The 27326-nt window shown below is 33.8% G+C and overlaps 2 protein-coding genes across 2 annotated transcripts; one reads left to right on the top strand and one right to left on the bottom strand.

Moving 5' to 3' along the window:
* Positions 1-6721: 6721 nt before the first annotated feature.
* LOC100786505 (phospholipid-transporting ATPase 2) lies at positions 6722-27060 on the bottom strand. Its single transcript, XM_003540323.5, has 25 exons — positions 26889-27060; positions 25545-25769; positions 24821-25034; positions 22670-22786; positions 22427-22519; positions 22140-22314; positions 21878-22044; positions 21226-21330; positions 20878-20975; positions 20643-20785; positions 19665-19761; positions 19457-19566; positions 19208-19372; positions 17957-18111; positions 17799-17879; positions 17519-17639; positions 16224-16330; positions 15730-15861; positions 15289-15442; positions 14832-14949; positions 14355-14528; positions 14066-14117; positions 13703-13830; positions 13274-13424; positions 6722-12893 (listed from the first exon to the last, which is right to left on the bottom strand). Exons 2-25 carry the CDS (start codon positions 25667-25669, stop codon positions 12552-12554), a joined length of 3324 nt encoding a protein of 1107 aa, XP_003540371.1. The 5' UTR covers positions 25670-25769; positions 26889-27060; the 3' UTR covers positions 6722-12551.
* Positions 7399-9113, top strand: LOC100787049 (zinc finger CCCH domain-containing protein 2). The gene has a single exon (XM_003540324.5). It carries the CDS (start codon positions 7399-7401, stop codon positions 8575-8577), a length of 1179 nt encoding a protein of 392 aa, XP_003540372.3. The 3' UTR covers positions 8578-9113.
* Positions 27061-27326: the final 266 nt, after the last annotated feature.

A 27326-nucleotide genomic window follows, 5' to 3' on the forward strand; every position in this document is an offset into this window, starting at 1 on the left:
AGAGTGTTGCTAGGTGCACATAGCATTATTGCTGGTGTATCCAATATTCTTTAAAAATGGTCAAATTATCCTTGCCTTCTTTCTCCCTTTACGGATTAACTTGATCTGTAAGTCTTAAAAATCAACTTGATCTGTAAGAAGCTTGTGGATTAAGTTGATCCGTAAAAGACTTACGGATCAACTTGATTCGTAAGTCTTAAAAATCAACTTGATCTATCCGTAAGTTACTTGCGGATCAAGTTGATCCGTAAGAAACTTGCGGATTATCTATATCAATTGCAGATCAACTAAAACCTATGCGGATCAATTCATTGCATATGCAGATCAACCTGAATGAGTTGGGTGCACAAAAATATTTTTAAAAATACACAAGGATATTTTTACCTTTTCACGTTAAGTGCTGGGTGCACTAGAAATAATGCTGGGTGCACCTAACAGCACCCTATATAAAATGACATTTATGTAAATATGTGCGTGTATCATTATTCTTTCATTTTATCATCGGAAGATGTATCAGTTTACAAATTATAACAGCACGCGAGACAAAAAAAGTGGAAATTAAACAATTATTTAAAAAAAGATACATTACAATTTTTTTATTAATAGTATACATCAGAAATTCAGACTCTTATAAGTATAAATAGTTACTGTATATTATTTAGTGTACCAAATGTAACTATTGTTGGTGGATTTGTTGTAGGAAAATATAACATTATCTTACAGTTTTTTGTATTACATTTACAAACTTTATTTAAATGGGATAGTTTCTAAACACAGCATAGTAGGAATAGAGACGGGTGATGTTATGTTGACTCAAACTTTTCAACTTCTCTTAATTTTGTAATATAAAAATATTTTCTGGACTTCTTCGGTTCCTCTAGCTACTGTGCAAAAATATTTTCTAGACTTTGTGCCCCCCTTCATTTAATATTTCTCTTCCTTCTCTTTATTCCTGATTTCCTTCCCTTATATGCTATGCATTCATTTAATATTTTCCTTATTCCTATTTCCTTTCCTTATATGCTATGCATCCATTTAATATTTTCATTTATTCCTGTTTTCCAGCACCAACGATTAAAGGCATTATCCCTGCGTCATTATTACCGGAAATTTACTTTATTTTTCATCTCTTTTTTTTTTGACAGATTTTTCGTTTCATTTTTATTCCTATATCAATCTCTTTATTTCTCATCACATTATTATTATAATTATAATTATATATATATATATATATATATATTATCTTTTTATTTCTCTCTTCATTTCTGTTTATACACCTCAAAATATGATCTATTTATCAACGAGAAAAGTCCCTACAAATATCAATTTGTATGCATTCTCCAACATCCTGTCATCTATGATTGACATAAACCATAATCATTTGTATTTTTTAATTAAGTAGTATAGGTTGAAATTTTGACTAATCTTTAAATATAAAATAAATTATATTAAAAGAAAATACTTGTCTTATATATATTTATGGTCCTCAACCAATATTAGTCACTACCGATAGAAACTATTTAGTATCAATACTATGATCTGGAAAAAAAAATGCATTCTTCAACACCAAGGATCAAGTTATTGTTACGGTATCTACTTTCTTTTTCATATGATTTCTACCTTATTTTTATCATTCTCTTTATTTATCTAAATTACGTGCTTGATTGAGACAAAGTTCGTTTTTATATTTATGCAATGTACTCAAGCAGCAAAATAACAGTATAGCAATGGCTCGTTTTCTTTAGTAATTCTGTACTCTCGGTTATTTTGGATCACATTTTGTGACAAATAGGTTATAATAATATTTTTCCTTTTGTTTTTTTTTATATAAAAAGGTCCTCCAAATCTTTGCACTTAATAAAAGTTTAAATTTTTATTAAAAAAGATATTTACATATAATATTTGATCATATACTATAAAGTAAGACTATTTCAAAAATACATATGAAAAAAAATTACTGCAGACTTCTTATTTTTCTTTATCATATTACATTATTAACTTATCAATTATTTATCTATCTACTTTTCTTGCTTCTCTTTTGGTTACTGCACCAGGAGAAAATATATCGTAGACCGTTAGATTTTATTTATTTTAAATGCATGGTTGATATTAGTTTTACTTTTTTCTTTTTCTCCTGCTCTTTTACTAATTTACCCCCTATTTTCTCCTCTTCTCTCACTCAAATCAAAGTTCAAAAAGCGAACCCCCATTAAAGAAGGCCTTGCTGGTGGTAATTGTCACAAAGAATCAGACCTAAACGGCAAAATCAGTTCCAAGGTTGCATTTCTGAAATTGAATCATAAACAAAGGAACCATTTGAGAATCGTTTTGGTTGCATTGAATTATAAACCGTTCACCTCTGTCGTACCGCCGCACATCACTGTCAGAACCACCGTCAACTTGTAGAAGACCCCGTCGTCCTTCATCGCTGGCGGCGACGGCGGCGGCCATGGTTAGTTTGCTGTCGATCTTGTTGTATGCAGGAAACAAGACGAGATTGCAGTTGCGGCGCAGTGTCACTTGGGTGAGGGTTTCGCTGGTGTCGTTGCCGCAGTCGCGACGGAAGTGGCACGAGAGAGAAAGGAGATGCTCAACGGTGAGAGAGTTGGGGGCGTTAGGGTTTCACCAGGGATAGATCGGGAACAATGAAGAAAAAAAGGAAAAATAACAAAACATCCCAGCCATTCATTTAAAAAATTGATATATCTAACGGTGTACAAGTAGTTTTCCATGGTGAGGGATATCTTATGTTCTCCCACCCTAAAAGCCGCCTTCTTTTCTGGCTAGATTCCTGAACAACTCTGCTCTGCACATATTTTTCAGACTGGCAAAGAAATCCTCCATTTATAAGTCGCAGGTAATTAAGAAAACCTGATTTTCATGTGATGCCAAAGCCAATTTATTTAAATTTTCTTCTGCGAATTAAATAGAGAAAAAAGACTTTGACTTTTAACCTTTCAGATACTGTTACGGTTTGATTTGGTGTCGCAGAATTAATTTTAAATATATTTTTAATTAATTCTTGATTTAGAATTAATTTCTGCATTAAATAAAAAAAATTATATTAAATTTTACTCATAACTTTATTTTATAATAAAATATTCAAAAATCATATGCTTCATTATCATTTTTTTATTCATAATCAATATTAATCACACTTATCCAAAGGCACACTAAAGAGTACATAGGTCGGTTACACCGACCGCAACAGTTGAGAGGAATACATCAAGGTACTACATTTCATGGGCCAAAATCATCGATTAACCACAATCCCCATTTTTTTAGAGGAATTAACCACAATCCTTATTCTAATAAATAATAACACTAATAAAAATAATCGCACAAATGAATCAAACTACGTACTTAAACTTAATTCCCTTGTATTGAAATTATCCCAATAATGGAGTAGTATTAATTCATTGAATTAGCACCATAGCTGGCTAAATTATTATCGGGGAAGTGAGTTAATTGTCTTGGGTGTGAGGTGTACAAAAATCAGAAGCTTCTCACTCTGTCTCTGTAATACTACTACTTTTGATTTTTTTTTTATAAGAAACAAATTTTATTGTGTATTTTATACTAAAATTTATTTTTTATAAAAAAGAATCGAAGGAAGTATTATAAAAACTTCAGCTTCTATCAGTTTGATAATGAGGAAGTGTCACGTATGGTTTTTCTCTATTATGTGGATTATATTATTTTTAGGGAAAAATGTACGGTGAAAAAAACTTAATTTAAAGCAGCACAATATTTCAATATTCTGGATAGCAATTGCATTTCCCATCAAGCAACTCATATAAATTCTGATATTTAATATTTTTTTTTTTATAAATTTTCATTTCCACAATGACATATCATCTTTATTATTTTAAACAATTTAACTAGTTTTTTTTTTCAACTCTTCAATTGTAAAGCGTTTCTTAATTAAATAGACCTACAATCAAGCTCACCCTTGTATATTTTATTATTTATTTTAATTTCAATTTAATATATTTTTATGTCAATTTTTTTAAATAAATAAAATATAAAAAAATTTAGTTACATAATTTTTGCATTTCAAAATTTGAAATTAATGTGAAGAAAAAAAGCCTAAAAAATTAAATAAAATTACACTGATATTTAATTAAATAATTTTTATAATACATAAAGAAATACTATGTATTATTAATTTAAATAAATAAAGGCAACTTTAAATTAACAATATAATTTCAATATGTGAAGAAAAAGAAAGTCATATATGATCAAAATGTAGTTATTTTAAAATATATAAATCTAATTGGATGTCATTAATTAAAAGTAGGAAACACTGTTTCTCTACAGTGCTTTATTTTTGTATGATGGTGAAAAAGTAGTACGTTAATTGCTTGGCATGCACTAGTGTAACACATGCGTTGGATCGAGATGGCTTAATGCGTTAAAGAATATTTAATTTATTTTATTTATAAAATTAAACAATTATATATTATTAATAGCTATAATATCTTTTCCAATATCTTAATTACTTAGATTTTCTTTATTTAGCAGTTTCTACTTTTGTTTCTACTTTCGGTTGTGTTTTAATTGACATGACGTTGTCTGCATTCAACGAAATCAATGAACTTGAACTTGTCATAAGATCAGTTTGAAACGATTAGTATATAGTATAAATGTATAATACAGATACAAACAAATATTCTTTACCTTAACTAGTCAACAGTAACGAGTCCTTGATATTGTGTTAGGGACTTAGTCGAATATTTGAAAGGAGTGTAATTTTGGTACACTTTGAAGTTTAGAAATTTGCTCTATCGTAGGTAGACTTTTTTACTCTTTAACTTCTGAATATAGGACATTTTCAAAATAAAAAATGTTCTTGTAACTACTACATGTGATAAATCTATAATTGATACATAAGGGAGGAAATTCAGCAGAAATGTCTATAACATTAGGGAACATGAACTTCATTCTAATGCATTTCTAACACATAAGTAACAAGTGAGAGACTGTTTTGCAAATCTAATTCTGAGCCTCCCAAACATTAACTCAAACATGCACTAACTTGTTACACTGTTACACATAATGCATAACGTGGCAACATCTTTCTTGTTAGAAAAAAAAATATTTAAATTAATGAAAGTTTAGTTGTAGATAAATTTATTCAAATTGGACCTTAATGAACGTATAAGCAGCAGCATATCATGTAACTTGGCTAACTTATTTTGCTGAGTGATGGATGCACTGAAGTCTTAATTGAATGTAAAGAGTTTCGGAGAAAAAAAAGTATTTTTGTTCCTTTGCAGGCAGGTACAATGTTACTGTAACAATAGCCTTCAGAAAGTCAGGGCAAAGAGATCCTCTACCCCTTATGAATGTGAACTTTCTGTTTCTTTTGTTAATCAAGGGTATGACGTCCTCATCCTTGTGAACACTTAATTACATCATATGTAAATTAATATTGATTTTATAATTACAATCTAATGTACTAACATAGTGGAATATATCGATTTATGGCCAACATTGAAAACCACAGTCATCTTTCAAATACATAACCTTACTAATAAAAATAAAAATAATCATACACTTTGATGAAATAGACAACCTTCCTAATAAAAATAAAAATAATCATCCAAATGAATCAAGGTGCTTGAACATAACTCCCTTTTTGAGTAAATTAAAATAAAAAATTATGAAGCGTAACTCTCTTTTACTGAAATCATCCCAAAATAAAGAAGAATTATTAATTCATGAAATTAGCCCCCTTAAAGTAGCATGTCTAGAAATGAAATTAGTTCTTTACATGTACTAGTATTTACCTAAAATTCAGCTTGTCTATCGGTTTGTATTCAAGAATTGTCAGTTATGGTTTCCTCCATTATTATGTGGATTGATTATTCTTTCTTGGGAAAGAAAGTGCATATTTTTTTGTAAATCGGGGATAGGCATTAAAGTTTGGTTCGGTTCTTTTTTCCTCTAATTCAGAAATTGTAACTGCCAGATGACCATTGACTAATTTGTTTTAATGGACCTGACGTTATTTGCATTCATTGAAATGAATGGATTTGGACTTATTAAAGATCCCCGTGAAACTGATATAAAAACATTAGTATTAGCTAATACAGATAAGAGAAAAGACAAATGGCTTTACCTTAATTAACATGTCAATAATGACATGGTATAAACTCAATTTTAGATGGCTAATACCTCCGATATATGTACTTGTATTTCCTTCTTTGTCGGCAGAGTTCTAGATCCATTCAGTGTTTAATTGAGGACCGTGTAACCAATTAGTTAATTTCTCAATCAAATAATAATATAGTTAATAATATTACTTCTTTAATTGTATTAAGGTTTTTGGTCATTAGTCTGAAATGAAAGAGATAAGCCTGTGTGTCCATATAAAAAAATAGAACTAATGATTGGTTTGTTCACGATTCATACTTTAGTTGACGACATAATACTGTATCATATGAAAATATAATAACCATGATAATATAGGCATATGTGATGAATGATGATGATCAAACATCAAAATCAAAGTACTTAATTTTTCTTATAATTTATTATTCAATCAGTTTAAGTTTCCATGGCTGCAATTAACTACGTGGCCTAACCAGTATATAATTCACGGTTTCTTATCCGTCATATGTTATCACATCTCTTTTAAGGTTCAACTACTTCACTCCTTCAGTAGTTGAACCATTATTTTATAAATAGAACATGATTTATCTTAATATCCGTTTTGTTATCATGTCGGTCTCATAATAATGCTTTTATTACGCGTTATACTAGTTCTAAATTCTAATAAAAACGCATACATACAAGGTTAACAAATCTATCTCCTTTGATTTTAGCTAGGGACAATTGGTCAATTTTTTTTAGTACTTCTTTTGAGTCAAAGGAGAAGATAGGAAAAAAAAAGAAATAGAATAAAGCGAAGCAAATGCAATGAACCAACAATGGAATTTATAGTCAAGTCGAAGAAAGTCCCATAGATGGAGCCCTCTTGGGCACACCCTAACGTGATCTAGAATTTTCATGTTAGCTGTGATGCCCCAAAATGTAATCCAAACCCTTCAGAGATATTTGTAAACAGAGAGCTTGTAAGAGAATTACACATAGCCAAAATTCCTGCTCCCAATGAATTATCAAACTGCCACATACCCTCTTTTGCATGCTGATCCCAAATGCTACGCAGCCACGCCATCTCCTTCAATGTCCCCACACCCCATCCTTGACACCCTTTCTCTCTCATCTCACTTTCTCTCTCCTCAACCACCCTATATAACTCACCCCTTTGTTTCCCTCCACATTAACACATCATACACTCACCATTGTGTTGAGACACACTCTCTTTCTTTCTTGTTATTCTCTTTCTCTTTCATCATTTGGCTTAAAACACACACACAAAAGGTGGCCAAAATGAGCAGTGTCTGTGCCAAGCAGCACAAGTTTTACCCCTCTCACCAACTCCTTTCTCCAAAGAAAACCCTCAGAGAAATTGACATCCCTCCAAGGAAGCTCCTCACTCGCCGTGCCGCCGCATGCGTCGGCGGCACCGACGTGTACTCCTCCGAGGAGACCATGCTGCAAAAGTTCCTCCCTTCCAACGATTCTGACGAGGACGACCCTTACTCCTCAGACCACTTCCGGATGTTCGAGTTCAAGGTCCGCCGGTGCACCCGAAGCCGGAGCCACGACTGGACCGACTGCCCCTTCGCCCATCCGGGTGAAAAGGCACGCCGCCGTGACCCACGGCGGTATCACTACTCAGGAACAGTCTGTCCTGAGTATCCCCGCGGAGGGTGCAGCCGTGGCGATGCATGCGAATACGCCCATGGCGTGTTCGAATGCTGGCTGCACCCTTCCAGGTACAGAACGGAGGCCTGTAAGGATGGCAGGAACTGCAAGAGAAAGGTGTGTTTTTTCGCACACACCCCTCGCCAGCTGAGAATTTTGCCGGTAACAACATCTTCACCCTCTTCAAATGACATGCCATGCAAGAAGAACCTTAACAAACTCTTAAACCATGCTTCAAAATCAAACAACAACAACAACAACAACTGTTGTTTGTTTTGCCATTGTGGTGCTTCCTCTTCAGTTTCTCCAACCTCCACACTCTTCGGCATGTCGCATTTCTCGCCACCAGTATCACCATCCTCGTCCTCTTCACCACCTCCTTCTCCATTGAAACCCCGAAGCGTGGTTTCTCCTATTTCTCCAATTTCCCGTTACAGTGCTGTGAATATGAACCCTCATCACGGGGTGGTGAGTTACAAAGACATGTTCGCTGAGTTGGTGAATTCTTTGGAGGGTTTGAGTTTCAACGAGGGTTCTCCTGTTTCTGGTGCTAAAGCACCGAACTTTCCTTGGCTTGATGTTTCTCTTGAGGAACAGCAACAACAACAAAATCCTTTCATTGTTTCTTCTTTTGGCTGCGAAGATAAACAGAACCAGTTTATTTTTTCACCACCGTCCATTCAGACACCGACAAATGGGAAGTTCTGTCGCAACAGATTCATGGGCAACGACAACAAGGTTGTCGGTGGTGCTGACGTTAATGGCCCAGATCTCGCGTGGGTGAACGAGTTGCTGATGTAATAGGTGAAAGATGGTGACGACGAAAATTAATGGTAGTGATCGATGACTCATATCAGTGAATGAAAGTGTAAATACAGCAGAGAAACATTAAAAAAAAAAAAAAACGTCTCTGGCGTATCTATTGTCATTGTTAATTACTATTGCTTAATTAAGGTTTCATTGCTTTCTGAATTTGTTGTTAAGTTTGAGACAATTTATGTAATTTGGATTTCATCTTGTTTTTAATGTATAAGGGAATATTTTGACTCATTGTTGGTGTTTTTTTTCTCTTTTTTTTTTTAAAAAAAATATTGGCTTTATTTTTATGTACTCAGTGGTGGTGGTGGAAACTATAATGTGGTAAACCTACCCTGGAGAAGCAAATTCTTTGGGATGGGAAATAATGATAATTTGGTGTTGTGTTGGCCTTTACAAGTACAGAAAGTGGATTCCAAGACATGGCAAGCATGCAATATCTTTGTCGTGGCAACACATCATCACATTGAAACAATTTTAGAATTTCTTTTATCGGCTATGGATAAAGATAATTTCGGAAATTTTAGATTCTTTGAGCATCATTTCGTTAAGATCGAATATGGAAAATTTTGTAAGCGATGGACATTTAATTGTGGAACCACAATGTGAGCACGCAAATTGTTAATTGGTGAAGTCAATTGAGAATTAAATTGGAGACGCCCGAAAGGGAAAGTAAAGTATTTTTACAGGTGTAAATTTAAACATTGGCATCCTTTGTTTAGTAAGGATGTTATAAATTCTTTGACGGTCATTGTCGTTGATTCAGCAAGGAAAAAAAAATTGAAAGAAAACCACAAGGTAAAATCTAGCACGTTTTGCTGTTTTATTGCTCTATTGCCTAACAAGATATTGTGTTTTATTAAACTGCAAACTCTTCCATAACGTATGAAAGGTTAATTAAGTTGTTTATAATGGATAACCAAAATGATACGTTATCACTATTGATCTTTCAAAACCTCGCCTGATTTGTGAATCGAATTAAAATTCAGTAGCAAAAACTGTACATCTGTACCTTGAAGATGCAAAAAAAAAAAAATTGCTCTGTATCTGTGGAGACTGGAAATCATAATTAATCGGTAAACAATATAAGATATTTTATATAATTATTTTAATCTTTTTTATAAATGTGTTTCTAAAATATGCTTTGAATTAGAAAGTGAAAACTTTTTGTTGTCTTATTTTAATGAAATTTATGAACGTTTTCCGGTCTTTAATGTTCATGTAAAATTGTAAATTGTAATAGTAAATAGACATCATTTTTTCCTTGCTCTGGATCTGTATTTTTACAGACAAAAACTGCGAGACTCTGACGACTTAGAACTCGAACAATAAAATTATTTGATTTCGTCAATGGTAATAATTAACCTCAAACTTCCATTGATAAGCTTGTCGCAATTACAACTCATTAATATATTTAAAAAACATTTAGATAAACATACTAAACAATCGAATAAAATTGGAACAGAGATACCATCTATATGCTGTATCTAATACATTCATGGTGAAAACAATTTTGAAATAGGACGGTATCCGACTATATTTTTCGGTGAAAAGGAAGTTATTATATTTTTACAATATATTTTTATAGCAATTTTTTACATTTACCCTTTTCTTTTATCTCTCTATTATACGTTATTTATCTCATTCTGTACTTTTTTTCCTTTTTTTATTTCACTTTTAATTATAGAAAAAGTATAAAAAAAAATAAAAATAAAACTTCTCTAACAGATTTGACATTTTTTTAAGGGTTTGGTCTAATAGGTTCTTTGCCATTAGAAGATAATACGTGTTCCAAGATTATCTGATGATTTGACGTGATCATGCAGCGGAGGCGATCTTGCGTAAGATCATTTGTAGCTACCTAAGATGTATTGGTTCCCTTATTGACATGGAAGATCTAATTGAGCTTTAATAATTGTTTAAGTCCAACATCATTTTTTTAATGACTAATGGACCATTTCGTTTAATTATTGTTTGCGTGGAAAGTTTGCTTTTAAAGAAGAGGTTTTATTGGATTAATTTTTGCACCACAGATTTCATCTTCAAAGAGGTGTGTAAATCAAGATGAATAAATCAAGAACGGCAAACCAATTCAAGTTTCACATTAAAATATAGATCATTTCAAGTTTAATTCAAATATAAAATTGTAAAAGGGATAAAAAAGGCAATATATTGCAAAATATTTTGAAGATTGTTATTATTCATGCCTGTATTTAAGGGGGTGGTCTGGGATTACTTTTTGACACTAGAAAACTCTACATTGATGATTGATCAACCATGGTGGTCCTGCTGTTGGAAATGGTAGAGGTACTTTAAAAACCCTTTAATACTTGAGTTAATTCAAAGTAAAATAATGACAAAGACGCAGACAAAAAAAGTTAAAAGTAAAATGCTTGTGCTACTGAAGTAAGTCCCCCTAAAATAGGAGATGATCAGATGAGATGAGTCGACTGAAGCCGGTAACTTAGGTCAGTAGAGGGACCTACAACGCCACTTATGAAATTTAATTTCATGAGTTTAATTTATAGATCCAAAATGCATAAGGCAATTAATGCAGGTACGCGTTGTTAACTCGCTATCCCTCGCTAAAAAAGTACATTGTACGCGGTGTTAACTCGCTATTCTTCCTTAAAAAAGGACATTATTTCGTAGAGCAAAGTTGGACAAGGTAGCATTTGTTGATAGCGTCTTAGGATGCAATCATGCAGACTTATCCCAAAGACAGCTCGACAGCTTGGGCAGTGGGGAATGACCCATAATAAAGTTGTGTTTGGAATAACTCTTATGGCGGGATTTGCTGGTTTGTGAGCTTGGGTTAGGTGGTGAATGGTGTGGTAAAACGAACCGAATGGTGTGGTAATAGGAAAGCAACCCATGCTAAAACGAACCATTGTAAGGTTTAAAGACTACCTGCCTCTGCCATTGTAAGGTGTGGCAATCTCTTATATACTTAGTTGTGTTTGTGATGTTGTTCACCCCGTGAATGAGTGGATAGAACTGTGGCACAATGTGAATGGGTGTGCTTTAGGTGATAGGCCAATTTTATGCAGATCTATTACTGCATGCAAAATGCCTGCATTGTTACTGACAGATTCTCCATTCTCGCCATGGCATGCAGTTTGATTTATTAGAATAACACGTCTAATCAAATTAATCCTTAAAACTATAACATCAATCAATTTGGTTTTTAATATGATAAAAAAATTAACCCCTAACTTCCATAATTGTCAAACAATTTAGTTCCCAATGATAACACCAGTCAATTTAATTTCTGGCATTAAAAAATCTATTTAATTAAATTTAACAATCGTTGTTAATTTAATCCACAATTTCAAGGACTAAAAATCTAAAATAACTCATAATTGCAATTTCAGAATTATTTACTCTATTATCAACGCTACCTTGCCATAAAATTTGCAGCAGAGTTCTGACGACAGTTTGGTGGGGGGACATACACCTTGCGGGTTAAGTTTTCCCCTTGGGCAGCATTAAAATGGTCACCAAACTTGTATGCTTCTGCCATCTGCAGATTGGTATGTTGACATCTCTGCACGAATTATCATTTTCCAGATGCTTCCATGGAAGAAAACTACAAAAAAAATGGCTTTCCTTCACCTGCCCAGTTTTTTCTTGAATGGCCATAAGATATATTACTCTTCAATAAATGCAATATAACCCTAAGTGGAGAACATTATAAGGTGAAGGTGTTGCAAAGGGGGAAAAAAATCAAATGTCTCCTACCAGAAGTTGGAAAACAAAAATAATATCAAGTTAATCAGATAATCTACATAAAATCGTGAAAATTCATTTCCTATTGCCTTTTTGTATAACCAGTTATCTAATGGCACTTTAAATAACATTAGTATACACGGAATTAACATTGTACTTTGTTAGTTTTGATAAAACGGGATATACAACTAAGATGCGGCATCTGGAGCTCTTCCAATTGCTCCTTAATCTCAGTTGTCCTTGCAATTTCGTGTGTAGCTAGACGACACTGATAATCTTGATTGTGACTGGAAAAAATCAAATGGTGTTCCTGCTCCAAAAGATCTTCTGGAGGCATTTGGAGAATCTGATAACAGAGGTTCATACACAGGATTTCTGTTTTTGGGTTGTGTTATTGACAAGGTAGAAACATCTTTCTCTATAGATCTCGGCTGAGGCTCAATGGTGCCAAGAGACAAAATAGGCCCACCCAGACGTTCAGCTTGCTGAAGTGTATTGATTTTGCTCGGTCTATATGTATATCGGAAGTACTTGATGGCTAGAATTGGACCCATCCCCGCTGCAACCATGAGCTGTACGGAATAATAGTTTCCATCAAAGCATAGTCAACGTATTTTTAGCAAAAAGAAAATGTATATAAATTGAGTACAAGGTTTCCTGTAGAATGTGTGAGCCTCATTTTTTTTTACAAACAGCAAATGTGTGAAATTCATGATCAAACATAGAAAGGAAAATAAGGAAATAACAGGGGTGTGTTTGATTTGTTTATATTTCAGTTGTTTTACTGGAAATTACAAAAACATATTTTTATTTTAATGTTATTCCCAATTTTAAAGAATTTACAAAAATAAAAAACAACAAAATCTTGGATGCACCCCTGATGAAAGTAGAAAGTGAGAGGAAATTGATAATGAAGAACTTCATCAGATGCAAAAGTTAAAAGGCTACTTACAAAAATTGCTATCCAATATGACGGTTGTCGACACAACCGAAACATAATTGTATACATCCCTGATGAAGGAAGCGTGCTGAAGATCCAGTTGATGACATAAAAGGCAGCCAAATTACCCCATATAGCCATATGTTGCAATATAGTAAAGGAACTGTAGGCAAAAAAAATGAGTCAGGTAATCAAACCAGAGAAACTTCCCCAGCAGGTTGATGCAAATGCTTTCAAACTAAAATGATTCTTTTCCCATTTTCCAAGCCAACCAAATAACAATTGCAACCAAGCAAAAAAAGAAATACTGCCCCCCCAAATAAATAAATAAAAACTCTTTTTTATTAAAAATGGAAACAGTATACACCAGGTAGTTCTTTAAATATATAACTAAAAGTCGAAGTAGAAGTTGCATCAATTGCTACTAATATTAGAGCTTACTTGGTCTCCATTGTTACTACAAAAGCCTGCAACCATATACACCCGGAAAGTGCAACCATTGAAACCTCCTCCATTTCACTTTTATCAAAAGCGTAGGCATGTATGCTTATCACAAATACAACTATTGCCTGCAAATTGCAATCAATACCAATGAGAAATTAACAGGCAAATATAAAAAGTTCATGGAATGGAACTAAATAATTGATTTACACCAAATAACTAAGATGTTTATTTTTTCTGGAGGAACAAGTCAATCATTATTCATGATGATAAGCTTCCTATGAACTCATCATCTCAGTAATTTATAAATAATTGTTTAATATCAATATAAATGCCAAAACTACACTAACAAACAACACTTACATGGAAGAGAGATCGCCCAAACCATCCAGCAAATGTACTAGGATTTAGAAGCCTGTTTCAATATTTGTAGTTAATTTACTGCTTGCCAATGAAGTGGCTATTCAGTGCAAAGTTAAACATTTTTTTTCCTTTTTTGGTTTAATGAAAGGTTATTCAGTTGAAATGAACTTCTTTATTGTCCTGCTATGACAAAAAAAATTGTTCACTTGCACTGAACTGCCAATTACAAAAAAACAAGAAGACTTTATGGCATTTAAACAGCAAGGCTAATAGCAGCATAATTACAAACCTTCCTGCTTGGCAGTAAAATAAAATTTGAGGATGCTGCATCACAGTTTCCTCACTAAGATCTTTGTCAAGCACACTAACTAGAACAGGAACACTAGTATAGAAAACATTATAAGCCATCAAGCTAACAGAATTGAAGAGGCTAGTTCCAGAGACACCTGAAATAAATGAAAAACTGAAAATGCAATCATCAGTACCTTGAAAAATTTAGAATAGATCTATATAAAGAAATTGGATGCCCATCTAGCATTAGAACATTCATAATCATTAACAATAACCACAGAAGAATAAAGAGAAAGGAAAAGCAACAGACATTTTTTTCCTTCTTTTTTCTATTCTGGGCTACCTGTGGGTGTTTTTGTGTAATTTTATTTTTTTTTATCAACAGCTACCCAATCCTTTCTGGCAGGGGCATCTATTTTCAAAATAATTTGCTGCTTATCAGGTAAAGAGAAAGCCATTGTTCAATGAAACTCACAAGATTTGGATGAAGCATATCAGTAGGGACTTATAGAATGAATATTGAGAAAGAAATGCTGTACGGTTGTAGGAGTAGCGGCCATGGACCAGAATTAATCTCTTCAGGAATCTAAACTCTGAAAATTAACAGAACAATCATAACATCAGAGAGATGAAATCTTGCAGTCATAAGCAACTAATGAAACAATGAGAAACACCAATCTGCCTTATATAATTCCAACCACTGAAAAAGATTTAACTTTCAGAAGAGAGTTTAAACAAATTATGGTTGCTAAGAAATAACAAGGAAAAGTTATTGATAAAGGTTTAGATATAGAATAGCATCAGAAATTGAACTATATATGAGAAATATCTGACAAATTCAAATGGGAGAAACAGAAGGTACTTAGGGAACAGTGTAAAAGAACTCGCATACACATCATGATTGCACCTGCAAAGGGCATAAAAAGGCTTACTTCCAATACTATAATCAGCTGCTCTTGCTGCCTGTAATCCTTCCCTGCCACTGATGCCCACACCAATATCAGCTTGCTGTATCATCCTTACATCATTCCCACCATCACCAATAGCCAATGTTCTATAATCACATGATTTTAAGATCTGTACAAGCTGCAATAAGTAAAGGTATACAGGACAAATCAGTGCTATTATTTTCTGATAAATTAGAGCAGAATAATACAAACAGCAATATTATGTTCCCGTTACAGAAAAACACAAGATGTTGGTCTTATCACCCCCTTCTTCTTGCAATAAGTTAATTAAAAGAAACTAAGATAGCACAAGCCTAGTATATAACAAAGATGACAACTAAAAATTAAAGGAATGTAAAGCATAGCTTCATAAAACAACAAAAGGCAACATGTCACTGTATGCAGATAAAATGGTAAAAAATATACCTGTGCTTTTTGTGATGGTGTCACACGACAACATATAGCAGTCCTTGACAAAACTGCCAGCTCAGTGAAAGCTTTACGATAGTGGGTAAGTGCAATCTCAAGTGCCCAGCCATCAACAACAAAAGCCACATCCTGTTTGAGAGAAGAATGATCAGATGAACTTCAAAACCTTTCAAATTATCTTGATCTCAATACATGTTTGCTAAAAGAATGTCCTAGTCAAAACACCCAATATGTCTGTACAAGAGGCCTATCACTAGATTTTATTTTATTTTAGATATGAAAAGAAATTTATTAAAGAGAAAGGGAAAAAAGGTACAAGAGCAAATAATAAGATATCCAAAATTGAAACCATTTTTTTTATCAGCAAAGATAAATATTTATATATAGATAAATGAGTACCAAAATTGAAACCATGAAATGCAAAATCCAGAATGTTCAAGATAAACAAAATCAGTGGATTCTAAAATGATACAGAAATTTATAAGCAGTACCTTGGGTTCTGAGGTAGTTATCCGCATAGTACGGAGCACTCTCTCTAAACTCCTACAAACCTCCTCCTCTGTTTTGCCATCAATTGATAGAAGCTGTCCCTTTGGTTCTATTAGTTTTGGATGGAGGGAATTGTAAGAATAAAGGCTCTCCAGTATTTCCATAACAAATTAAAAACCTTCCAACGAAGGATGCATAACACTAATCAAACAATAAAATTTAAAGCAAGTTGTGAACACACACATATCCAAGCTATTCGAAAACAGGATTATATGCACAACAGAAAGTTAGGTCAAAGTTCAAAAAGTAGTCCTATTTATGTCGGTAGCCCAAGCTGTGAACCAGATGCTGCACATTTCAAAGCATCCTGGATAGGACTCAAAAAAAATGTTTTATAATATTTAATGCAGCATAATAATCGATTCTTCAAAATTTCTAAATCTCACCGGAATTTTTTTTACTGACATTTGAAACCAAAAAATAAGAAAAGCCTCAAAATTTTGTATTTGCCCATTTTTAACATTAAAATTATCCCTCCAAAAAATAAAACATATAAGAATTGCCAACAAGAAGTAGAAAGCACATATCCTATGGGTGAAAATAGACAGGGTAAACAATGGAGAGAAACACATCAGTCGGGGCAAAGTTACATGTTTGTAGGGGGCAGCCCCAACCAAAAGAAATTCTCCATGACATACATACATATAGTTATACACACGTATACATACAAGATTTGTCACTACAAAAAGGATACTGGTAATCCTACGGTGAACTACTTCAATTTAACAGTAGCAAAAATGCATGTCCTACCAAGACAGAATTTGTAAGTAGCCATCTTATTGCCTAGCAGGCAAAGATTTACTTTTGTGGAAAGGATGATTCGTACCACATTGCATTGCCAAAACTCATGTTGTGTGTGTGTTGATATCTTTTAACTTAATCCCTTCAATGGCATTACTTCTCTTTGGCTACCCCAACTAGGACAATTTAGCTCCACCCCTGCTAGCAGTACAGTGGAGACTTGAGAGCAACCATCTGGTGTTCTCCTTATGTGCAGTTGGGGAAGTTTTAACCACATATACACTTATTCACCAAATAAATAGGAGATTTACAGAAGAAAAACATGGGATAAACAAAGACATAAGTTTAACTCTTTCTACATAAGCATAGAGAATGGAAGACTATGGATCATTTTGAGACTCTAATGCTGCTTGATTATGAACACATTCAATAATTGTACTATTTACACAGCATAGAAGAAAACTACAATATTCTACATGTCTAAAATCTGAATCACCTGGTGAAATAAAATTACACGACAGAGCAATTTGTATTGCAGTATTCTGCTTGTCTCCAGTTAGCATCCAAAAATTTATTCCAGCTTTTCTTAGTGTTTCTATCGTTTCAGGCACTCCATCCTAAAAGGTATAAAAAAAATGATAATGATCATCATATAAAATCACAAGCAAAATTATTTCTTTAATTTTTCCCTTCTATCTAAAGTAGACAGCGATTCAGTAAAATTACAGGGATATCTATATGTTAGACTGCTATCTGCAAGTACGGCTAATATTCACCTGTAAACGATCCTCTATTGCTGTTACACCAAGAATTTCCAAGTCATGTTCTACTCGTTGACAGACCTCAGCTACTCTCCACTGTCAAAGATAAATAAACTGAGAAAGAGAGCTTTTGAGTTAAAGTACATAAAATTGGCAATAAGAGTGCCCTTTACCTCCCTATCAACCAAAGTGCTACTGGCCTCTTTAAACATCAAAGACCATTCTCGATATTCATCTCTCTTTAACTCACGCCAAGCCAAACATAATGTACGTAATCCCAAGTGAGCATATTGCTCCACAGCTTCAATGAAATGTCGGGTCTGCTGCCCTGCAGTAAGCAATGGTGTCAAACATACAACTAAATAACTGTTCAACAAATGCAGGCATGGGAGTATTTAAATTCTGGGTAGTGCTTCAGTTGGTTCAGTTAAGTTTTGTCCCTTTTACCAGACAAACTAACCTAATCACTTTGAAGAGGACACACTTCATCAAAGCAATGTTTTATGATAAAACCCAATAACATAATCCAACCTAAATATTGGTTAGCATTATGTGTGTGTGTTTATTTGAATGAGAACAATAAATCTTAACCATATAACTATATATGAATGGTCAAGATTAAAATTGAATAAAATCAATTTTTGCCATCCATGATCCATGTATGTTTGTATGCGTAAGATTTCAGATTTGTCATTCTCATGATAACAAGTGAGGACACTTCCCACTTGATACACTCCCTACACACACACAAAACAGCAACAACAACAAAGCCTTATCCCACTAGGTGAGGTCGGCTACATAGATCATGCAATGTCATTCAACTCAATTAAAGAGCAAAAGTTTCATGAGATTGATGTCCGTTTCCTATGGTTCTAGGATAGATTACGATTGAGAAACCACTTAAGGTCTACAGACTCTACACTAGGAGGGCCAAGGCCCAAGTGCCTAAAGGCTAGCACCACCTTATGGGAATTACTATTGGGGAAGGCAGGAGTTAGTTTAGTTATAGAAACAGAAAAGGAGATAGTATCTGATATATTGGGGGGAAAGAATAAGTGAGGACTATGTTTTGAGAGTACAGTTACTGAGAGCCAAGAGGGGTGTCTTTGGCTCGAGGGCTTGTAGATCAATTCTGGTTGGATCAAATTTGAAAGGTTAGTTAATAGGTCTGAGTAAAAGAACGGGACAGTTAAAAAAGGAAGAAAAAAACACTAAAAGAATGGACATCATTTTAGCACCAATATTTTCAAGGATTATAACAAAAAAAAACAAAACTGAAGAGAAGAAAAGAGAAGTACAAGGAATCAGGAAGATAAGGTGCAAGCGGTCATGAAATGAACAACATGAATTGAAAGAAAATCCCTATATAAATATTTTTTTAACATCCTAAAATACAAATGAACAGGAAACATAAATAATCTTACCAGCACGGGCATATGGAAGAATAGCCTCATCTGCTCCTTTTGACAAGAGAAGGATCTTTCCATTTTGGCAATCTTTTAACACTACTGACATTCTTTTCCTATCAGAGGTAAACTCTAAGGTTTCCAGGACTTCATACTGAAGTATTGAAGTGCTGAACTTGACTTCTGAAATATTAAAGAAAAATATTATATGAACTCAAGTAACCAATTAGTCAATTATGCTTTCAAAAGTAACAGCAAGCATGGTACCAAGAATATTTCCACTCTTATTAAAGTAAACCATATGCAATCGAGAAGCAGCATGGACAAGGGCATCCTCATCCTGAGACTGTGCCTTATACAAGATATCTCCAGTTTTGCTAAGTATGACAGTACAAGAAAACAATTATACTAAGAAATATGTTAGTCTTAACAATTTTCATATCCAGTGTCCTAGCAAGGATAAAGGCAGAATCACCTTTGTGTAGGTATGACGGTATTACATATTGCCATAACTGTAAGAAATCGTACAACGTCAGAAGAACCACTGGAAACAGCATTGAGAAGCTCTACATCTGCACATCACAAGATGTAATTATACAGGTGCTTCAACTTGCAATCTAAAACAATTACAGAAGAAAATATATCTTCACAAAACAATCAGTGTGATTAAAGAAAAAAGTCAGGTGAGTGTATGCATAAACAGTAAAAGGGAGAAAATAAGGAATAAAAGTGAATTCCCTCGTGTTCATAACTAATATGAATCATTTCAAGTTTTTGATGTACTAATTCAGACAATCTTCAAAATTTACACTTTCTCCCATACATTTACATTATGTACCACAGGTATTGTCCAATGAAAAGCAATGTTCCATCATTTTCATGTCAAATGTTATTAATACCTATTAGCTGAGAAACTCAGTCTTCTATTTCAAACAAATAACCATACATGTCTTAAAAAAGAAAATTAAGATTTCTAAAACTAAGTGAATCAAGGAAACCATTGGAGCTTTTACTGCTGGAGTTCTGAATACCTTAAGTATGACAGTTGGCTGCCTTGATTAAGGATTTTCAGAAAACCCATCAAAAACAATTTTGTTATGCTAGAATGAAATAAGTGTCAACTGCCTTTGCAGCTGCTTGATTGTATACATATTCTTTTTAATTTCAATTTATTATGTAACTGCGCCCGTCAGTATTGTTGAAGGAAGCAAAATATATAATCCTGTTTTTGGCATATCGCAACATCATAATTCAGTTTAGATTTCTCAGATCATCGAGTTCACAAGATCGATGGTGTGAGTCATGCCTAAGATACAATACACACTCAACACAAGAAGCCAACTTATTCAGGAAATTTTCAATATATCAACTCAGAAAATTGATATCTAGATGCAAGGTTGTAAATTTACATGTTAACAAGGCAACAAGAAAGAGTTCCCCCAACCAATCAGACCTTTCAATGCATCTCCATTCTCATTTCCATAGAAATTGCCACTAATACAACATCTTCTAAATATCATCTTATTCTCTGTGAGGGTGCCTGTTTTGTCAGTCAAAATGTACTCAACTTGTCCCAGGTCCTCACTTATCGCTGTACTGTCAAATATAACAAACTTCATTAAAAAAAAAGTGTGCAGATGTACGAGTTCCTCAAAGTAGTTATTAATCAGGATCCTTCGGTCACTCACTTCGTTGCATGGGATGGAATACTAGTCTCTAGGTCAATCATTTGATGGTCCCAGTCAATAAATTTTGCATACAAGCTCTTCACCAAATCCAGCGAAACCTGCCAGAGATGGAACAGTTGGCTATAATGCTGTATCAACTTTAGAAATGGTCACCCCCAAAATATTTACATATGATTATCAGTCCAAAATCATAAACTTCTACTGATATATTTTCATTTAGTTCTTAAGTTCATAAATGTTCTTCTCAGAGGACTAACACTCTGCTTTCTATGCTATAACTGTTAATTAAATGACAAGCATGTTGTATCATATAATGTATATAATGCCAAACCTTTAACACTGGCTCACCTTAATTGAAATGGGTATCATGATGGAACAAAGAAGCTCGAATCGCAAAGGGATGACCAACAGTTCATACCAGGGACCTTCATGAGGGTAAAGAACATACCATAGCTGTGAAAAACAAACAAACATGAGGATCTACCTACATGCATCTTGAAGATCACATCACAAAACATGGAAACTTCAATAGAATGATAAAAGATAAGGCATCAAAACAAGGCAAAAGTCTAAAAGAAGTTTGAGAAAAAAAATCTTAAATGATAAAATAGCAAGATGACACAAAAGAAATTACAACACTAGTGGCCATCCAAAGAAGAAGAAAAAAACAGCATGCTTGAGCATCCATTGAAATTGGGACTAAAGGATCATGAGTATTATATCCTAAAATAAATGAAAGGTCTGCTTATTATTAAGAGTACAAAAGTAAATAGTCCACATGAAGCCCAAAGGAAGCAACAAGCCAAGTCAGCCTGCTCTTGGCAGAAACAAAATCAAAACTGCAAAGGGTGCATCCTCCTTCCATGGAAACACAAGAAAATGAAAGGACATTATAGAAAAACAAAAATAATAATGACGAGTAAACATATCCTGATAGGTATAAAATAAAATTTTATACAATCAGTGCATATGAAACTTATACTCAGAAACTGTCACATACCTTCTTAGCTTCTGTATCCTTCCAAACATTACCCGCTATCCCAAGAACCAGAACAACAACAATTTGGAATATAAATATAGCACCAGTCAACTTGTCAATCATAGCATCCATAGCAGTGAGCTTTGGTTCTGGTATACCTCTACACATGCCCATTTTGGTTTCATTGCCTGAAGAATTACATCACATGCCAGGTACAATTTAACTGTTGCTAAAAAAGTATACACAGTTCCAAGAATTTAATACATCATATACATGGGCTTGCCTGTATACACAGCCACTCCACATGCCCACTCAGTGTTTCTCAAGTAACATGACTGAAGAATGGTGTTTTTAATGGTTAAAGGGCATATATCATTATCAATAAATGGGGGAAACAGCCGCATGTTTGCATCAAATCTCCTGATGTCTTTATCTGGATAGGGACACTCAATTACACCCTAGAGACACACAAAATCACAGAATAGAGTAATTAAGTAGTTGTCCTATATAATTACTCTTAATAAACTTCTAAATTTCTACCAAGCATAGATACTTTAGAAAAGATCTTGCCTTAATTTTGTGCAATAGATCAACATCGATTCCCATGCAAGCAGAAGGTATGACCCGTGTCTTTAGATCAGTTTCACCATCCAGCGCAGCTGTCTGAATAACATGTCATATCATAAGGTCCTTAAAATGTATATAATGAAATGTCAATGAGAGAGAAAGAGAAGAATAGTATAGACATTCCAATTTCCCTGCAATGCTGCAGAGAGAGAAGACCAGTTTTAGCATGTTTCACAACATAATTACCTCTATATAGCAAACTCCTTGAGGATCAGAGGTGCCAATCAAAACAAGGTCACAAGGCACTTCATCATTTTCACGTAGCCATACTATGTTACCTACATGAACATCCTGGGCTTGGATCTGCAATATCACCAAGGCAATCACCCCCACCAGAAAAAATCATTAGATTTACAGATATAAAAGAACACACCATATAATTTTAAATGATAAAGCTTAGGTAACTATTCCTACTTACAACACATAATGCTGACCAAGTTGTATGTGAGAAAAGAAGTAGAAGTTCAAAGTCTATTCAGCTTTGGAAAAAAAAAAGTGTTTTTATGATATAGCCTTTTCTAAAGATTTTATTTTCAGAAGCTACTATTTTTAGCTTCTTAGAAAAGTAGCAAAACAACTTCTTTTATGTTTTTGCCTTTTTTCCAACTTATCTAATTATCATAATTTTAGACATAATTTTTAAGTGATAAAGCACTTTTTTTTTTATCTAAATAGGCTTAAACAAAGAGACCCTAAATTATTTAAATGGCACAAACAGGTTTTTGGCCATATGCCTAACTAGAATCACAATTCCATATGTTTTTTGGGAGGCTGGCAGCACAGCTGCCTTGTATAATCTTATCATCAGTACCCCTGGTACTGTAGTTCTTATTAATAATACTATATATTTTCTGCCTTCCAAAAAAAAAAAAAAAGAATCACAATTCCATATAAATTGATCCTTCAAGCAGGTGGTCTAAGGAGTATTCCTCTTATGGATAAGCATGACCATTGGTTCCTAGGTGAATAAAAATTTGGTAGGACTTACGCACAAGAGGAGAGCCCAACCCAAAAAGACTAGTCCATTAGGTGGAGAACCTCAAGGCTTAAGTACCACATCAAGTAGTTTATTCTAGTCAATGTGGGACTCCTAACATTGCCACCCCTTTAAGGACTGACGTCCATGGCAGCCTTCACTCTATCAACACTGACCCAGTGGTAGCCCTTTTCCCTTAGACGGCTTCACTCAACTATCAATATTCGATTTGCACCTTAATCTAGCCTATAGGTAGTCCTTTTCATGGCTCGACTCTCAATGAAAGCACCAATTGTTAGGACTTAAGCAAAAGTGGAGAGCCCAACCCAAAAGACTAGTACATAAGGTGGGAGAACCTCAAGGCTTAATACCACATCAAGTAGTTTACTCTACTCAATGTGGGACTCCTAACAAAATTGTTGCGTGCAAATGTGCTCATACATCACATAATATTTTTGGCAGGATTGACAACAAGTATATACATTGACTAAAAGATACATGCTAGAGATCAAATCATCTGTAGTTGGGTGAGAGATACAGTCATTCATTGTTGCCTATGGCCCAACGAATTAGAATGAAGAAACAATGGTAAGCATCCCATATCTACGTTAGACCACTAACCTTTTTATAGTCCATGTATTTCTTAAACAATAGAAGTGTTGAAAATCAGAATTAACATTCTGATTCTATTAATAATTGCAGTTTATAGGAACATAATATTTGATTTAGAGGAAAGAAATTATCCTCTATTTAAGAGTGATTAATGTGATTAACCTATATAAACACACATTCTTTGTGTACTCTGACACACGTATTTCACTCAACTATCCCTCTGATTTCTCCTATTTTAACAAAAAGTTAAGTTCTATTGTGCAGTATATGTATAGAAAGGACCAACCAAATATGCACTCTAGTCTTTGACCTTTTTGAACAAAAATGGGGATGGAAAAACAAAACCAAAAACAAAGCAGGAACTGGGAGAACATAAAGTTTGAGAAAATACACAAGTATGCATAATTAAAGTGTTAACAGACACAAACATATACCTATAAACAATATCCTGATGTTTCAAAATTTCAAAAAACCCTAACAGATACCTCTTATCTTATGTATAAGATTTTGATTTAAGTTAAAACCATCAACTGAAATAAAAGAGTAACAATATCTTGAAAAGATCAACAGATTATACTCTTGTGTAAACGATAAATGTCAAAATGATGTATAGTTATTGAAATGATGATCAATGGCTGGAAACTGTAAGTTAAAATCTTCCTTACATTTTTTACTGTTTGGTTATTCTGTTCTCAACTCCTTAAAAACACAATATAAATATATTCAAGAAAATTAAATATGCTTCATACATGTTTCTTGATGCCCTTCTTGACAACCCAGACTTCCTTCTCATTTGCTTTCTTGTCTGAAAGATATCTATTGTAATCATCCCACGCCTCTTTTGATGCAGAGACAGCAAAAATAAAGATAAGAGGACCCCATGTACTGACAGGATTTACTGGAGTAATGAGAGGCCATAACTGCAGGCAAGCTATCAGCAAAAAGTACTGATTCATGAACCGGCTGAAAAAAGGGGTAAAATCAGATGGATTAACGAAAGTTATGTTCGATTAGAAAATGAACATGAAAATTTAACACACAGGACAAACTCATTTTGTTTAATAAAAATAGAAGTGCCTCGGTCATTCATAACACTTAAGGAAGCTTGAAGAATAAAAGAAAAATGAACAAGGCTGAATCCCTAGAATATAGAATGAGTTACATGAATGCAAAATTATGACTGTTTGGATCCTCCACATTAATCGCATGATCCTATAATCTTCTGAACTCTCCCTTACTAATGCTTTATTTGATGCAAGTCTAAAAACTATGAAATCACACAAAAGATCCAACAAAATGAAATTCCCATCCTTGCAGCCAAAAGTTTGTTCAATATCAAAGATAGGGGAGGAGATCAAACTGGAGAACCCTGAAGGTGTGCAAATTGCACATGCATGTCCATCAAATATCATGACACTCATAATTAAAAAAAAAATTAATGCTCATAATAAGCAGCATCAGTAGAAAGATTACCTGAACTGTTCCCATAAATTTTTTGGAAGAAAGTTTAATACAGTATATTTTCTGTTTGATATACGATTATCACAGTAAATATCATGAGATGATTCATCATCATCAATGTAGACATAACGCTTCATTGTTGAATTCTGAGCATCTGTTTGCGTATAGATTATCTTCTACAACTTCATTGCCATGCTCAAATAGAATTATTCTGAAGAAAACTCAAACGGTCACATCCTGCAAGAGAGAAAAAAAATCCGATTTGCACATAAAACTTGCTATCACAAGAAATAGAACCAAGAAAGGATATCACCAAACAAAGATAATAAGATCAATTAAAAAAAACATTTTCCATAATTCTCAAAAATAAATTGAGCATCTCAATATGCAGGCCACATCAACATATTAAATCTTAAATATCATGCTATTGTTGACATATCTAAATGAAAAATACTATCATAATAAATATTCAGCATGCAAATCAAGATGTGCTGAGTATAATACCTTTATCTTAATCTAATTATTATACCCAAGGACAACTGAATGACGAAATTCATTGAAAGCAACAGGGCAACTTAACATGAAAAAGGTGTTGAACAATCTTATAATAAACTAAAGATCAGGGAAATGACTCGCAGTGAATAAACAAAGACAGCACCAAAGTATAGCAGAAGAAAAGCAATCACAATTTCACATATCAATCCATTGCATGCTATGTCATATCATATAAAGTACATTTAATCTTTTTTTCCAGAGGAAACAAATCAACAAATCACTCGAAGGGCCATCACATAAAAAAATCTGCACCATTACTATAGCAAAATAAAAATTAAGATCGATTCTTTTTCAAGGTGCCAACTGTTGTACGCTGAGGAAGAAATTCCTACAAGGCCGACAAATTATGCTAGCAGAAACTAAAAAAAACTTAATTTCACCAATTCAAAAACAAAACTAACCCCGGGGATCAGCTAGACTAACTCTCAGCAAGATCGTAAAACGCCAATTTTAACTCGGTCCACAAGAATAGTTACTATAGTTAAACGATATCAAACTTTTTCGGTGCTAATTTCAAATAATTCCTAATAGGAAAACTCAAACTTCCTAATACAAACGAAATCAAATCAACAATTAACTAGTTTTGCTCATCCTACACATATATTAAAGAAATTCGAAGGAAGTATTAATCAGCTATGAATCTACAACTAGCAATACGATATGAAAGTTTTTCGGTGCTAATCTCAACTAATTCCTAATCGGAAAACTCACAAGTTTCTTATACGAATGGAAATGAAATCAACATTGAAGTTGTTTTGCTCATCCTAAAAATATATAACAATGAAAATTTGAAGGAAGTACCAATCAGCTATGAATCCACGAAAATCGAGTGCAATCGAAATCAGATTTCCAAATCGCAGAGCCTAAACTATGCGTTCGCTTACGATACAGAGAAAGCTGAGGTCTGTGATGATCATAAGACCGAACCTGCGAATGGCCTCTTTTTCCTTTCTGTTCTGCACCGATACGAAACAGTATACGAGTGGTTCGTATAAAAATACGTACGGTCCGATTACAAAATTTTCTAATGGGCTGTATTACAGTGAAATGTGCTTTGGCCTTTGGGTGTGGTTTGGATTGGAGCGGTGGAGCAAAGGTCCTTCTAGTCACACCTCCTGAATTCCTGTTCGCACTCCTCATTTGTTGGTTACTTTATGAGTCAGTCACATTAGTTCTTGAATTTGGAAGTGATGTCATATTAGTTCTTGAATGGAAGGAAATTAAAAAAGAGTAATCCCC

The sequence above is a fragment of the Glycine max genome, chromosome 12 (assembly GCF_000004515.6).
Source record: "Glycine max cultivar Williams 82 chromosome 12, Glycine_max_v4.0, whole genome shotgun sequence".
In the NCBI taxonomy this organism is placed as follows: Eukaryota; Viridiplantae; Streptophyta; class Magnoliopsida; order Fabales; family Fabaceae; genus Glycine; species Glycine max.